The 16,762-nt window shown below is 38.2% G+C and overlaps 2 protein-coding genes across 2 annotated transcripts; both read left to right on the forward strand.

The window, feature by feature from the left end:
- Nucleotides 1–1,735: 1,735 nt before the first annotated feature.
- Nucleotides 1,736–6,656, forward strand: eef1a1a (eukaryotic translation elongation factor 1 alpha 1a). Its single transcript, XM_049599584.1, has 8 exons — nt 1,736–1,879; nt 3,239–3,418; nt 3,505–3,684; nt 4,051–4,347; nt 4,771–4,921; nt 5,021–5,277; nt 5,548–5,782; nt 5,877–6,656. The coding sequence occupies exons 2-8, from the start codon at nt 3,275–3,277 to the stop codon at nt 5,999–6,001; spliced, it is 1,389 nt and encodes a 462-aa protein (XP_049455541.1). The 5' UTR covers nt 1,736–1,879; nt 3,239–3,274; the 3' UTR covers nt 6,002–6,656.
- A 158-nt stretch (nt 6,657–6,814) lies between these two features.
- cgasa (cyclic GMP-AMP synthase a) lies at nt 6,815–9,481 on the forward strand. The gene is made up of 5 exons (XM_049599583.1): nt 6,815–7,770; nt 7,941–8,154; nt 8,268–8,525; nt 8,673–8,772; nt 8,916–9,481. The coding sequence occupies exons 1-5, from the start codon at nt 6,985–6,987 to the stop codon at nt 9,244–9,246; spliced, it is 1,689 nt and encodes a 562-aa protein (XP_049455540.1). The 5' UTR covers nt 6,815–6,984; the 3' UTR covers nt 9,247–9,481.
- Nucleotides 9,482–16,762: the final 7,281 nt, after the last annotated feature.

Genomic DNA, 16,762 nt, shown 5'->3' on the forward strand with positions numbered 1-16,762 from the left:
AATTGGAACAATTATTCTCTAATGACTATAATCGGCCGATTTTATAAAGTCTAAATCAGCCTGTACCTATCGTCTTAATTAGCAGTCATTAATATGTTTTACCACCAGGTGGCTACTGTGCAAGGCATTATTTATGATTATTTGGTACGTTGACTTTTCAGAGCTGGCAGTGAAAGCAAACAAATCTGTCCACCCACTCCTAAATTCTATTTTTTTATTCCAAGTCTATTACATTTTAGGATCTGGCATCCATAGCTAGCCTAGCTCGGGAGACTCAAGACTAGCCACTGCTATCAAAGTTCGGCAGAATTTGGAGGAAGAGGTGCCAGGCAGTAGATGTATTGCATACATTTTAGTTGTTGAAATGTGAAAACTTTTTTTTTTATTCGGTATATAGGCTTCACTTTTTTACAATTGAAGAATGTAAGAATTTCTTTACGCCTACAACACTGCTGAATGAAACTTAAAACTGTCATTTCCATATTTTTTTTTTGTTAAATACACAAGGAGCAACTGGAGAGGGGCTAAAGAGCGACATGTGGCTCCGGAGCCACAGGTTGCCTAACCCTGATCTAGACTGATAAATAGCACTTCAGGTAAGAGGAAAGATATGCATTTTGAATTGGGGGGGTTAACTTTCCCTTTAAATATACAATCTCCAAATCACACACATAAGCCTGTGCAACTCCTTACTTGTGGAATAATCCCACTTAAATGTCCTTGAGAAGTAGTGCCCCCTAATAAAGAGACTTCATAAACTCTTCTGTTGGTTTAGTTTTACAAAACGTCACAAAACTCACACTACACTGTAATAAAGTAACCAAACATGCTGCACACTAACTGAGAAAAAGTCAGTGAGGCACACAACAGAGATAAGAGCATAAATAGTAAGAAACAAATTGTGATAACTGCAATAGTTGTTCAGTCTCAGAGGATGGCCTTTTGGTAATAAACCCACCAACAGCACAGTAATGCAGCTCTGTACTGACTGAGTCATATCCACAAAATATTCCCATGTGGGCCACTACTGGGCAAACATGATCTCACAATCTATTTTAGAAAGTCTTGATAACATTTGGACACATATTGCTAAAAAGCTAAGGCCCCTTGAGAACATGACAACATAATGTCATAACCACTGCAATGTTTACCTGGAGACTGCTCTCTCTCTCTGCCTCTGCCTCGCCTTGTGTGTCTCCTGCCTCTGGTGATAATTAGCAGCCAGACCTGCAGACAGACGCACTGGAGAGAAGTCAAGGGAATCGGGGATCATTTTAATCCAACTAGGGAGCGTCTGGAAAGGTGCGCTCACCTGCTGCGCGTGACAAACGCTGCTGCTCGCTCCATTTGTTCTCCACCTGAGTTTAAACCGTGTCACAGCCAACACCATCCCTGGCACACAGTCTAAAAACAAAACTTGTGTAGTGTGATATTATTCCACTCAAATATTTTTCTGCAACGCCAACTACTGCAGATACAGCCTAGAAAATAAAAACCACGAGTCACCTAATGTCCCTTCCCTTTAAGCCACATTAATTAATGACAAACTAAAGCTAACACTTGCACAGGAATCAATGTAACGTCGGTTTCCACGCACTGGCTGCGCACGTCTAAGGTTTCCATAATGTGATATTGTGATGAAACTGAACAGATAATATTTAAACGCGGCCGTGTCCGATAATGGAAGCGTCACCGGCAGCAGTGTCCTATGATAAACTCGTCTACGGTAACTTCCCCCGGTCCCTCGTTGTGATGCTGTGCAACGGCGGGTGCGCGCAATTACGCAACACCCCCTCCTGTCCTGTGCGCTATAACTGGATCAGCGTCTCTCCTCAGCTCCTCCGGTCCTGCACCCAAACTGACACCGGCCACCTCTCAGGTACGACACCGCACACGACATTACACATCGAGTGGGATTTTGTTTTTGATGCTATCGGTGATGAATGAGCTGTTTGTTTAGCGGCTCCGTCTCCAGGCAGCGTTTTGGGAATATTGTTGTGATGCAGGAGCGAGGGCAGGCGGCTGGTGCTTAATACGCATCCAGACGTCAGTGAGCAGGCAGATGATAGAACATGGCGGAGGGGTGACATTTCCCTTAAATCCTTTAGACTTTAAATGTATCGCAGTAGCTGTGCTGGTTTTTAGATTTTATCCGCTGTTTATCATCTTTTTTTTTCTTTTTTTTTTTACATTAAAGCGCACTGCGGCAGTTGTCGTGACGTTACACATGAGGGATGAGTTAAACAGGCGCATGTAAATATCTGTCCTAGCCCTGAGTTCACCTGTCTGGCTAAGATCATGTGGGGATTCATGTTACACTCGGATTAAAGCTACTGACCGTTCAGCCTGCTGCAGAGCAGACTCAGATCAAATAAATCCCCACAAGGCTCAGTTAGGAGACTTTATAGTGCATGTGTCAGTTCTTATTTTCAAGGTTACCACCACAACACTCCTGCAGAGTTAACAACAATATTTACTGTCCTCTGCATTAACCTGTGTGCAGTGCACTGCAGTGTCTGAGAAATGGCTGCTACACTATCAGAGGATAGGACCTGACAAAATGGAGGATTGTGGTTTGGAATGAGGCTGTCCTGAGTCTGAAAAGAGGACGGTGCTGCGAAACATCAGCGCCTTGTTGTTGTTTTTGATGTGAAGTGCACAGCAGAGCAGGGAAGCGAGGGACAGGAGAGCAGGCTGGATGTGAAAGAGGAGAGAAACAGGGGTGTGGATGGATGGAAGAACAGAGAGCAGGAGGGGCAGAGGGGGGTTTGTGACTTGGCGCAGTTCAATTGCCATTGATACCATCCCTAATCTTCTGAGACACACTGTTTAAGCAAACATCTATCACCAGTCGAGAGCCGACATTGTCTGTAACCTCAGTTTCACATACCCAGGACCAAACAGACAGCCTGCAGCACTTCCAATTCTTGCTGCGCCAGTCACTTGGGGAGGCTCGAGCTCTCTACTGATGTTTTTATTTCTCACGCTGCGATATATTTGCTCAGTCTCTGGCTGTGTGATCTTGCAAAGCCCATTCAATCCATTACCAAATGCTACAGTGTGTTTAGCATTATCAAACTTTCATTTGTTTTTCCCACCCTTTAAATACTTTTGCTGCTCCCACACAAAACCTTTTAAACATCCATCAGTTGCGATAACTAGTGCATGAAAGGTTTGTGTTTCCTGCCCTGTGAACCACCTGCACACCGTACTAAGTGTAATCCAACACTGGTTTCAGCCAACTGCCTCGTGACTTCAGCCAGCTCCGGTCACCATGGGAAAGGAGAAACTCCACATCAACATCGTCGTGATCGGCCATGTGGACTCTGGCAAGTCCACCACCACAGGCCACCTCATCTACAAGTGCGGGGGCATCGACAAGAGGACCATCGAGAAGTTTGAGAAAGAAGCAGCTGAGGTGAGGAGATACAGGCCTCCTTGAATCAATCAAGATAAACGCCATACTGACTATAAGCACATCACTACCTGTTACTTATTTCGTAGATGGGGAAGGGGTCGTTCAAGTACGCCTGGGTGCTGGACAAGCTGAAGGCAGAGAGGGAGCGTGGCATCACCATCGACATCTCGCTGTGGAAGTTTGAAACCAGCAAGTACTACGTGACCATCATTGATGCCCCAGGTCATAGGGACTTCATCAAGAACATGATCACAGGGACCTCCCAGGTCTGTAACACGAAGACGCTCAGCCAGTCTGTGTGCATCACATGCTGTGTACCATAGTTGGAGGTTCCTTTGAACAAGTAGCCACAAAAATCATAATTAAGAGCATCCAACAGGCAGCACTTAGCTCATTCACCAGGTTCCTGTTGAACAGTATTCATATTGTTGCATTTCAAGTTGATTACAGCTAAATACACCTCCTCAGAACTGATATCAAAGAATGTTTTATCCTAACCTCTGTGTAGGACTTGACTCATCTTGCCTTATTCTACTACGATTATACAATAACCTTCAAATCCTAAATTAGTAAGTGCAACAGTCAAAGCTGCACCGACAGTACTACTGACGTTTTATCCTCTGCGTCCTCAGGCAGACTGTGCTGTGCTGATTGTGGCGGCCGGTGTGGGAGAGTTCGAGGCAGGCATTTCCAAGAACGGACAGACCCGTGAGCACGCCCTCCTGGCCTACACTCTGGGAGTAAAGCAGCTCATTGTGGGCATCAACAAGATGGACTCCACTGAGCCCAACTACAGCCAGAAGCGTTATGAGGAAATTGTGAAGGAAGTGAGCACCTACATCAAGAAGATCGGCTACAATCCCGACACCGTTGCCTTTGTGCCCATTTCAGGCTGGAATGGAGACAACATGCTTGAGCCCAGCCCCAATGTGAGTACAAGGCATAGAATAGTGATGCAAATGCTGCTAGATTTAAATAGACGTATGCAGCCTTGAATTTGAATACTAATTTGTTTGGCTGGTGCCAGGGATGGGAAACCTGTTGCTGTCGGTCGAACTCAGATAATCAGATCACTAAAGAGGAGCCATATAATCAGAAAACTGACTCGGTATGTCAGTTACACAGAAATATCTAGCTTAGGTTTGCTAGCATTAGTCACAAGAAGCTACTGGTCATTATTCGGCTGAAGCAGCAGAACCCCTGGGTGTTATTTTTGGCTTATGTGTTTAACCTCTGACTCAAGTGTATATATAGTTATGTCCTTTTTTATTTCACACACAGTCTAGCATGGTCAGCTATGATCATTAGCTTGAAATTTCATGTATGATGGTACATTTTCTTCTTGTCTCTAGATGACATGGTTTAAGGGGTGGAAGATCAACAGGAAAGACGGCAATGCATCAGGGACCACACTACTAGAGGCTCTGGATGCCATCCAGCCCCCCACCCGTCCAACAGACAAACCTCTACGTCTTCCCCTGCAGGATGTCTACAAGATAGGAGGCAAGTAGCGCACTGATAGTATTACTGTGTGAAAGACTCTGTAGGTCTGTAGGTTAATGTTCACTTCATTGACATTCTCTATGCTGAACTTCCTCTCAGGTATTGGAACAGTGCCTGTAGGCCGCGTGGAGACAGGCATACTGAAGCCTGGCATGGTGGTGACCTTTGCCCCCGTCAATGTGACGACTGAGGTGAAGTCTGTGGAGATGCACCATGAGGCGCTGACTGAGGCCCTCCCTGGCGACAACGTGGGCTTCAATGTCAAGAATGTGTCTGTCAAGGACATTCGTCGTGGCAACGTTGCAGGAGATAGCAAGAACGATCCACCGCAGGAAGCTGCCAACTTCACTGCTCAGGTAGACATTGCAAAAGATCTATTTCTAGAAATGAAACAAGAGCATGATTAAATCCGCTCTTTCGTAACTGAGAACTATTTATAGTCTTGAGGAATATGTGTTATAAAATCTATTTTGAGTTTGAATCATCACACTGCAAGTTTGTTAAAATTTATGCCACACAACACACTCAGTAACGATCGCTGCACAAAAAGCCAACGCCAGAGTCTTTGCAGTGAACTTATTTGACCTGAAGGCAATAATCATTCATGTTGTCTCTTTGCTTTGTAGGTGATCATCCTGAATCATCCAGGCCAGATCAGTGCTGGTTATGCCCCTGTCCTTGACTGTCACACTGCTCACATCGCCTGCAAGTTTGCGGAGCTCAAGGAGAAGATCGATCGCCGCTCTGGCAAGAAGCTGGAGGACAACCCCAAATCCCTCAAGTCTGGAGACGCTGCCATTGTGGATATGATTCCTGGCAAGCCAATGTGCGTGGAGAGCTTCTCTGAGTACCCTCCACTTGGTAAGTTCAACTGTAGATCTTTTTGATTTTCCCAACACGTTTTCCACCCATCAAAGGCTTTGTGACTCTACCTCTACTCCTCTTCACCTTGCAGGTCGTTTTGCGGTGCGCGACATGCGTCAGACTGTGGCTGTTGGCGTGATTAAGGGTGTGGAGAAGAAGGTCTCCACCACCGGTAAAGTTACCAAGTCCGCCCAGAAGGCCCAGAGGAACAAATGAATGTTGTGCTACTCTGCCGACCCCAAGGTCTCCCAGGGCAGGACATCGGTCATCCAACTCCATCCTACAATTGGCTGCTTCAACGTAATAATCAAAGACTGGTTAATCATCACAATGCATCGCAAAAGCATTCGAAGGAAAGAAAAACATTTAGATTTTAAATCCTTGAGGCGGCACTCCTGACTCCATTTCAGTGGTTAGATTACCATTACGTACAGTGTAATATCAAACAGATAGTTTTAAATGTGCACTGTTGATTTGGTTCATGGCAATACTTTTCTGTGATATTGATATTAAGACATTGAACAATTAGAGGTACTAAAATGTATCACCGCTCTAGCTCTCTGGAGTGCAGACACTGGTCTCTTTACATGGTACATGTTGTCTTGCTTTTAGTGTTTGTTTGCAACTACATGGTGCTCTGTAGGAGCCTATGGCAAGATGTTAAAACTATGTTCTTCCGAGTAGTAGATTAGTTAAACTTAGTGATTTGTTGTGTTTGAGCTTTAAAAAGCACTTGAAACAAAAGGTCCAAATTTGTCCTTCCTGAGGGGACTCTGAGTAGACCACCTGATGATTCTTGAAGCACTTTGATTGGCATTTTGCTAACTTTGCACTTGCACTGGAAAAGCTTAAATTGGCATAAGCTTCTGCACCTTACTGTAAGACGGCATGAGCCTCTTTGCAACATTAAACATGTTTCAACCAAAATGATGAGCTGTGGTCTTTTGTAATTTCTTTCTGAGTGTACCACAAAGAAGTGATCACAGATGCCTTGAACTTTCCCATTCCATAAGACAGTTCTGACAAAAGTCATAGCATTTGTAGAATACACACTTGTGTCCACAAGATGGAGCCGCTGATAAAGGATTCTGACTTCCAAACAAACTGAGGCGTGTTAAGGGGCGTGTTCTCCCACACTTGCCGGAAACTCTCTGAGTGTAACCGTGACAGAGCAGTTTCATTCCTCTCATAGCACCAACATGACTGGTAGAGGGAGACCACGCAAGGCAGCGAGTCCTGACACTACATGTGCCAAGTGTAAAACTAAACCAGAGGAAATGAAACAAGAATCTCTGCCCAGATGTCCAGGGAAGCTGAATGGCACCACAGCGGAACAGAAACCAAAGGCACAGAAAAAGACAACCCACACTGAGGAGAAGCCGACTCTTCAAAGGACTCAAATAAACAAGACCAAAAATCATTTAACAGAGGAGCAGCAAAGGACAGCTACAGAAACCACAAAGGCTCCCGCACAAGGCGTTAAAGCCAAAACCTGTGCTGGCAGGGCCAAAACAACAGAACAATCTGCAGAGAGGATAACGAAAACGAAGCCGACACCAAAAGACACCACAAAGGATTCTCCAAAGACCACAAAAGCAAAAAAATGTGGCGTGAAGGCCAAATCACCAGAACAACTCTCAGAGGAGTTGGAGGTGAAGCCAGAGGCACCAAAGGCTGTGAAGGCAAAAACCTGTGCTGGCAAAGCCAAATCACTAGAAAAAATCTCAGAGGAGACAACAAAGATGCAGCCCGGCACACCTGAGGACAGCAAGAAGGCAGGCAGGTGTAAAGACAAAGCTTCAGTGGACTCCATCCTCTACACAACTCTGGAAGATTTAAAGATTAAAAGGAACGACAGATCAGGTGCGGCAGAAGTCATCAACAGAATAACAAATGCTATAGTTGTGCATTTGAAAGAGAAAACTCAATGTTTCAAAGAGGTTGAAGCACCACTACGTACTGGAAGTTACTATGAAAATCTGAAGGTAAGTCACTTCAGTCCGAGTTCCCCCAAACACACACTGAGTTCCATCATCTGTTGTTGAAAGGGCTAGATCTATATATGATGTGCAGGAGAAATGTATTCACATTTGGTACAGTCAGTATGTAATCATATACTTTGTGGTGTATTACACTGATGTTTTTGTGCACACAGATTTCTAATCCAGATGAATTTGATGTCATGCTGCCCATTCCTGTTGACCGGGTGAACGTTCATCCATTCGGAGAGGATGGAGCCTTTTACAGTGTGGAATTAAAACGTGGCAACAGCCCTCTGAAAAAGTTTGGGGAAACTGGCGCTTTATCCGCCGGTGAAATGCTCAAGGAGTTCAGAGACGAAGTGAAGAAATGTGTCAAGCAATATGAAAGTGAGCAGCAAAAGTAGCACTTTTGGGTTTTAATTGTTGGGTTGGGAATACAAAACTCTGATACTGTAAGATACAGACAACATTTGGATTGTGTTTCCTGTTAATTCTTTCAGAATGGGAGGTGACAAAAAAGAAGAAAGGCTGCCCTGCAGTGACCCTGATCACAACAGTACAATCAATCACCATTTCACTGGATGTTGTGCTCAGTATCATGGTCAAATCAAGCTGGCCACCATTCACCAAAGAAGGCATCAAAATAGACAGCTGGCTGGGGACTAAAGTGAAGCAGGAATACAAGCGAATGCCGTATTATCTTGTCCCAAAATACGAAGGCAGAGGCACAGCGGAAATCGACGGGGTCCTTGCCAAGGGTAAGTCGAACTCTGTCTAACTCTTCATGTTATGTACATGCTGTTTTGGGATTTTCACATTAACTGTTTAATGCATAAAGACTAGAAAAAAAGGGAAGCTTCAAGTTTCTCTACCCATTGAGGATTTTGTTCTCTACTGACTTGCAGATATTTGGCGGGTTTCATTCTCTCATGTTGAGAAGGCCATACTGAAGAATCACGGATCGGAGAAGACATGCTGTGAGAAAGGTGGAGCACGCTGCTGCAGGTTAAGATTTTGAAACATATTCCTTAAGTTAAAATATAACATTACACATTTCTTTTATTCAAGTCACACCATGTCCATCCCACAGAAAAAAGAGGTTAAAGTATTAAGAATCGATATGTCTGTACCTTTCTCTTCACATACAGGAAGGACTGTCTGAAGCTCCTAAAGCACCTTCTCAGTCTCCTGAAGGAAGAGGACTCTTCATTTGACAAGTTCTGTTCCTACCACGCCAAGACCACTCTCCTACATGCCTGCTGCTCTCGAACTAAAGACATAGACTGGAGTGCCTCAAGTCTGAGCCACTGTTTTCAGCTGCTCCTGAAAGACTTTGTAGCCCATCTGGAAAAAGGTGCACTCTACAACTTCTTCATCCCAACTCAGAACCTGCTCTCTGGTCTAGACCAGAAGAAGCGCAATTGTCTGGCCCGTCGTATCACACAGGAATGTGACATGGGCTTTCCTATTTTCAAGTGACAACTTCACAACAAACATAAAGTGTTTGGCTCTTGACGACTCTGCCTCCATAGAGTCTGAAACATCATTTAAGTAAAAACTGTGCAACAAAACTCAGGGTAATCTTTCAAGACAGAAAGCATTATCAAAAGCCAAAAACACAATTTTTTGTTGTTTTTTTTTACAATTTCATTCTTGTGTTTACCGCATTTATTTTCATCTGAACCTGTTCTTTAATAAATTTCTTACTTTTTCATGTTTTAGCCTCTTATTTATAGTTTGTTAAATACATTGTAACATCATCAACTGCTGGTATGGTAACTGCTACCATTTTGTGAAATTTGTGATAAAAAACGTCACAGCAGAGAATGGCATCAAGATTGTGAGAAAAACATCATAGTATAGCATGTTGTCAAAAATCATAAATAACGTCATAGTATGTCATCAAAAATGTGATAAAAACGTCATAGTATAGTATGTCATCAAAAAACCATGAAAAAACATCATAGTATAGTATGCCGTCAAAAATGTGATAAAAACGTCATAGTATAGTATGTTGTCAAAAATCATGAAAACCATCATAGTATAGCACGTTGTCAAAAATGTGATAAAAACATAGTATAGTATGTCGTCAAAAATGTGATTTAAACGTCATAGTATAGTATGTCATCAAAAATGTGTTTTAAATTTCAAAGTATAGTATGTCGTCAAAAATGTGATAAAAAAAACGTCATAGTATAGTATGTCGTCAAAAATGTGATAAAAAAATGTCATAGTATAGTATGTCGTCCAAAATCCATGAAAAAACATCATAGTATAGCAAGTCGTCAAAAATGTGATAAAAACATAGTATAGTATGTCGTAAAAAATCATGAAAACATCACAGTATAGTATGTCGTCAAAAATGTGATTTAAACTCCACAGTATAGTATGTCGTCAAAAATATATTTTAAATTTCATACTATAGTATGTCGTCGAAAATGTGATAAAAATGTCATAGTATAGCATGTCGTCCAAAATGTGATAAAAATGTCATAGTATAGTATGTCGTCAAAAATCATGAAAACCATCATAGTATAGCACATCGTCAAAAATGTGATAGCAACATAGTATAGTATGTCGTCAAAAATCATGAAAACATCATAGTATAGTATGTCGTCAAAAATGTGATTTAAACTCCATAGTATAATATGTCGTCAAAAATGTATTTTAAATTTCATAGTATAGTATGTCGTCCAAAATGTGATAAAAATGTCATAGTATAGTATGTCGTCAAAAATCATGAAAACCATAATAGTATAGCACGTTGTCAAAAATGTGATAAAAACATAGTATAGTATGTCGTCAAAAATCATGAAAACCATCATAGTATAGTATGTCGTCAAAAATGTGATAAAATCGTCATAGCATAGTATGTCGTCAAAAATCATGAAAACATCATAGTATAGTATGTCGTCAAAAATGTGATTTAAACTCTATAGTATGTCGTCAAAAATGTATTTTAAATTTCATAGTATAGTATGTCGTCGAAAATGTGATAAAAATGTCATAGTATGTCGTCAAAAATCATGAAAACCATAATAGTATAGCACGTTGTCAAAAATGTGATAAAAACATAGTATAGTATGTCGTCAAAAATCATGAAAACCATCATAGTATAGTATGTCGTCAAAAATGTGATTTAAACGTCATAGCATAGTATGTCGTCAAAAATGTGTTTTAAATTTAATAGTATAGTGTGTCGTCAAAAATGCGTTTTAAATTTCATAGTATAGTATGTCGTCAAAAATGTGATAAAAACGTCATGTCGTGCAAAAACCATGAAAAAACATCATAGTATAGCACGTTGTCAAAAATGTGATAAAAACATAGTATAGTATGTCGTCAAAAATGTGATTAAAAAGGTCATAGTGTAGTATGTCGTCCAAAAACCATGAGAAAACAGCATAGTATAGCATGTTGTCAAAAATGTGATTTAAACGTCATCGTATAGTATGTCGTCAAAAATGTGATGAAAACGTGATAGTATAGTATGTTGTCCAAAATGTGATGAAAACATCGTAGTATAGTATGTCGTCAAAACTGTGTTTTAAATTTCATAGTATAGTATGTTGTCCAAAATGTGATAAAAATGTCGTAGTATAGTATGTCGTCAAAACTGTGTTTTAAACTTCATAATATAGTATGTTGTCCAAAATGTGATAAAAATGTCGTAGTATAGTATGTCATCAAAAATGTGTTTTAAACTTCATAATAGAGTATGTCGTCAAAAATGTGATAAAAATGTCGTCGTATAGTATGTCATCAAAAATGTGTTTTAAATTTCATCGTATAGTATGTCGTCCAAAATGTGATAAAAACATCGTAGTATAGTATGTCGTCCAAAATGTGATAAAACTGTCGTCGTATAGTATGTCATCAAAAATGTGTTTTAAATTTCATCGTATAGTATGTCGTCCAAAATGTGATAAAAACATCATAGTATAGTATGTCATCAAAAATGTGTTTTAAATTTCATAGTATAGTATGTCGTCCAAAATGTGATAAAAATGTCGTCGTATAGTATGTCATCAAAAATGTGTTTTAAACTTCATAATATAGTATGTCGTCCAAAATGTGATAAAAACATCATAGTATAGTATGTCATCAAAAATGTGTTTTAAATTTCATCGTATAGTAAGTCGTCCAAAATGTGATAAAAACATCGTAGTATAGTATGTCATCCAAAATGTGATAAAAACATCATAGTATAGTGTCGTCCACAATGTGATAAAATCATCATAGCATAGTATCTTGTCCAAAATGTGATTAAAACGTTGTAGTATAGTATGTCATCAAAAATGTGTTTTAAACTTCATAGTATAGTATGTCGTCCAAAATGTGATAAAAACGTCATAGTATAGTGTCGTCCACAATGTGATAAAATCGTCATAGCATAGTATCTTGTCCAAAATGTGATTAAAACGTTGTAGTATAGTATGTCATCAAAAATGTGTTTTAAACTTCATAGTATAGTATGTCGTCCAAAATGTGATAAAAACATCATAGTATAGTGTCGTCCACAATGTGATAAAATCGTCATAGCATAGTATCTTGTCCAAAATGTGATTAAAACGTTGTAGTATAGTATGTCATCAAAAATGTGTTTTAAACTTCATAGTATAGTATGTCGTCCAAAATGTGATAAAAACGTTGTAGTATAGCATGTCGTCCAAAATGTGATAAAAATGTCATAGTATAGTATGTCGTCAAAAATCATGAAAACCATCATAGTATAGCACATCGTCAAAAATGTGATAGAAACATAGTATAGTATGTCGTCAAAAATCATGAAAACATCATAGTATAGTATGTCGTCAAAAATGTGATTTAAACTCCATAGTATAGTATGTCGTCAAAAATGTATTTTAAATTTCATAGTATAGTATGTCGTCGAAAATGTGATAAAAATGTCATAGTATAGTATGTTGTCAAAAATCATGAAAACCATAATAGTATAGCACGTTGTCAAAAATGTGATAAAAACATAGTATAGTATGTCGTCAAAAATCATGAAAACCATCATAGTATAGTATGTCGTCAAAACTGTGTTTTAAATTTCAAAGTATAGTATGTGGTCAAAATGTGTTTTAAATTTTAGTATGGTATGTCATCAAAATGTGATAAAAAATAGTATAGTATGTCGTCAAAAATGTGATAAAAACGTCATGTCGTGCAAAAACCATGAAAAAACATCATAGTATAGCACGTTGTCAAAAATGTGATAAAAACATAGTATAGTATGTCGTCAAAAATGTGATAAAAAGGTCATAGTGTAGTATGTCGGCCAAAAACCATGAAAAAACGTCATAGTATAGTATGTCGGCCAAAAACCATGAAAAAACGTCACGTGTATGTCGTCAAAAATGTGATAAAAATCTCATAGTATAGTATGTCGTCCAAAAACATGAGAAAACATCATAGTATAGCACGTCGTCAAAAATGTGATTTAAACGTCATCGTATAGTATGTCGTCAAAAATGTGATGAAAACGTGACAGTATAGTATGTTGTCCAAAATGTGATGAAAACGTCGTAGTATAGTATGTCGTCAAAACTGTGTTTTAAACTTCATAGTATAGTATGTTGTCCAAAATGTGATGAAAACATCGTAGTATAGTATGTCATCAAAAATGTGTTTTAAACTTCATAATATAGTATGTTGTCCAAAATGTGATAAAAATGTCGTCGTATAGTATGTCATCAAAAATGTGTTTTAAACTTCATAGTATAGTATGTCGTCCAAAATGTGATAAAAACGTTGTAGTATAGTATGTCGTCCAAAATGTGATTAAAAACGTCATAGTATAATATGTCCTCCAAAATGTGATAAAAATGTCATAGTGTAGTATGTCATCAAAAATGTGATAAAGACGTCATAGTATAGTATGTCGTCAAAAATGTGTTTTAAACTTCATAGTATAGTATGTCGTCCAAAATGTGATTAAAAACGTCATAGTATAATATGTCCTCCAAAATGTGATAAAAATGTCATAGTATAGTATGTCATCAAAAATGTGATAAAGACGTCATAGTATAGTATGTGGTTCAAAAATAATGAAAACAGGGTATTTGCAGGAATCCTGAGGTTAATTTCAATACCTTTTTAAGACTTTTTAAGACCTTCCAAAAAAACCTTAAGACCTCATCGCCACTTCAAGCTGTCGATTTAACTTACTAAACAGTTGTAATTTGCAATCAAATCTATGGAGCACAAACATATAACAGAACTCAGATAAGATGAGAAGGATCTTTTATTGTCTTTTGCTCCTCTGTTTGGTGCCTGGACATGCGGCGTCGTGTGATGTCGCACAGGTATGCGCACGGCCCCGAGTGGCAGTCCAAGTGTGCCTATCTACATACTGTTGTTTGTAATAGTCGCAAGAGGGAAAATAAATTATACATTCATAGATACTATTTGTCAAAGCTTGAATGCCAAGAAAATTTTATACTTCATAAAATCGCGATTAAGACTTTTTAATACTTTTTAAGGGCCCTAATTTTCTGACATTTGATTTATCAACTTTTAATACTTTTTAAGACCCCGCGGACACCCTGGAAAAATGTCATAGTATAGAATGTCATCCAAAATGTGATGAAAACGTCGTAGTATAGTACCTCATCAAAAATTTCACAAAAATGTGAGTACAGTATGTTGTCAAAAATGTGATTTAAATTTCATAGTATAGTATGTCATCCAAAATGTGATGAAAACGTCATAGTATAGTATGTCGTCCAAAATGTGATAAAAATGTCATAGTATAGTATGTCATCCAAAATGTGATGAAAACGTCATAGTATAGTATGTCGTCAAAAATGTGTTTTAAATTTCATAGTATAGTATGTCATCCAAAATGTGATGAAAACGTCATAGTATAGTATGTCATCCAAAATGTGATAAAAATGTCATAGTATAGTATGTCGTCAAAAATGTGATAAAGACGTCATAGTATAGTATGTCGTCAAAAATGTGTTTTAAATTTCATAGTATAGTATGTCATCCAAAATGTGATAAAAACGTCATAGTATAGTATGTCATCCAAAATGTGATAAAAATGTCATAGTATAGTATGTCGTCCAAAATGTGATAAAAATGTTTTAGTATAGTATGCCGTCAAAAATGTGATAAAGACGTCATAGTATAGTATGTTGTCAAAAATGTGTTTTAAATTTCATAGTATAGTATGTCATCCAAAATGTGATAAAAACGTCATAGTATAGTATGTCATCCAAAATGTGATAAAAATGTCATAGTATGTCGTCAAAAATGTGTTTTAAATTTCATAGTATAGTATGTCATCCAAAATGTGATGAAAACGTCATAGTATAGTATGTCATCCAAAATGTGATGAAAACGTCATAGTATAGTATGTCGTCCAAAATGTGATAAAAACGTCATAGTATAGTATGTCGTCAAAAATGTGATAAAGACGTCATAGTATAGTATGTCATCCAAAATGTGATGAAAACGTCATAGTATAGTATGTCGTCCAAAATGTGATAAAAATGTCATAGTATAGTATGTGGTGCAAAAATAATGAAAACAGGGTATTTGCAGGAATCCTGAGGTTAATTTCAATACCTTTTTAAGACTTTTTAAGACCTTCCAAAAAAACCTTAAGACCTCATTGCCACTTCAAGCTGTCGATTTAACTTACTAAACAGTTGTAATTTGCAATCAAATCTATGGAGCACAAACATACAACAGAACTCAGATAAGATGAGAAGGATCTTTTATTGTCTTTTGCTCCTCTGTTTGGTGCCTGGACATGCGGCGTCGTGTGATGTCGCACAGGTATGCGCACGGCCCCGAGTGGCAGTCCAAGTGTGCCTATCTACATACTGTTGTTTGTAATAGTCGCAAGAGGGAAAATAAATTATACATTCATGGATACTATTTGTCAAAGCTTGAATGCCAAGAAAATTTTATACTTCATAAAATCGCGATTAAGACTTTTTAATACTTTTTAAGGGCCCTAATTTTCTGACATTTGATTTATCAACTTTTAATACTTTTTAAGACCCCGCGGACACCCTGGAAAAATGTCATAGTATAGAATGTCGTCAAAAATGTGATTAAAACGTCATAGTATAGTACGTCGCCAAAAATGTGACGAAAACTTCATAGTATAGAATGTCATCAAATGTGTGATAAAAACGCCATAGTACCATAAAAACATCCTAAAAAAGTGCCACAGAATAGTATAAAAAAAAAATCCTAAAAAATATTATAGTAGTGTAGGCCATGAAAATATCCTAAAAATGTCATTGTATAGTAGGCAATGAAAACATCAAAATTTCATAGTAAAGTATGCCATAAAAATATCATTAAAAAGTGTCATACCAATGTATGCAATGAAAATATCATAGAAAAATGTCAGTATAGTGTGCTATAAAAGTATAATAAAGTGTCATAGCATAGTATTCGATAAAAATATCATAGTAAAAGTGTAGTATAGTATTATATGCGATGAAAAGTGTATAGAATTAAAATATCGTAAAAAAGTGTCTTCGTATAGTATTCTTATATTATTAGTATATTACTATAATTTCTTATAGTATGCCATAAAAATTGTATAGTGACTTTTCACTTAAATCTGATCTTTCATCTGCTCTACATGCACCAATGGTAGAAAATACACATTCAAATATCTTGTGCGTTAAAACGCTTTGGAAAATGATCGATAACGCTGTGCTCTTAAGTATTTGTGATGAATAGAATAAAACATTTAAAACCCTGGTATGTGCCTTGTAGTTGGTTAGACTGTTGTTCAATGATTGTGACTGTGTTCTGATAGCAAGATTTTCCTAACATTTCTTGTCATCGAGTACCCTGCATCCCAATTAGAAGTGCTGACAGATTCTTTCAACTACATCTACTAATAGTTTTACACTTCTGCATTCAGTTGAAAAAGCCAAACATACAAAGCTGGCATGGCCCACTTCAGCAGCAAAGAAAAATGTGGAATGAAAAATAAATTCATGTGAATCTACAGCTG

Source organism: Epinephelus fuscoguttatus, linkage group LG16 (genome assembly GCF_011397635.1).
Source record: "Epinephelus fuscoguttatus linkage group LG16, E.fuscoguttatus.final_Chr_v1".
Taxonomy (NCBI): domain Eukaryota; kingdom Metazoa; phylum Chordata; class Actinopteri; order Perciformes; family Serranidae; genus Epinephelus; species Epinephelus fuscoguttatus.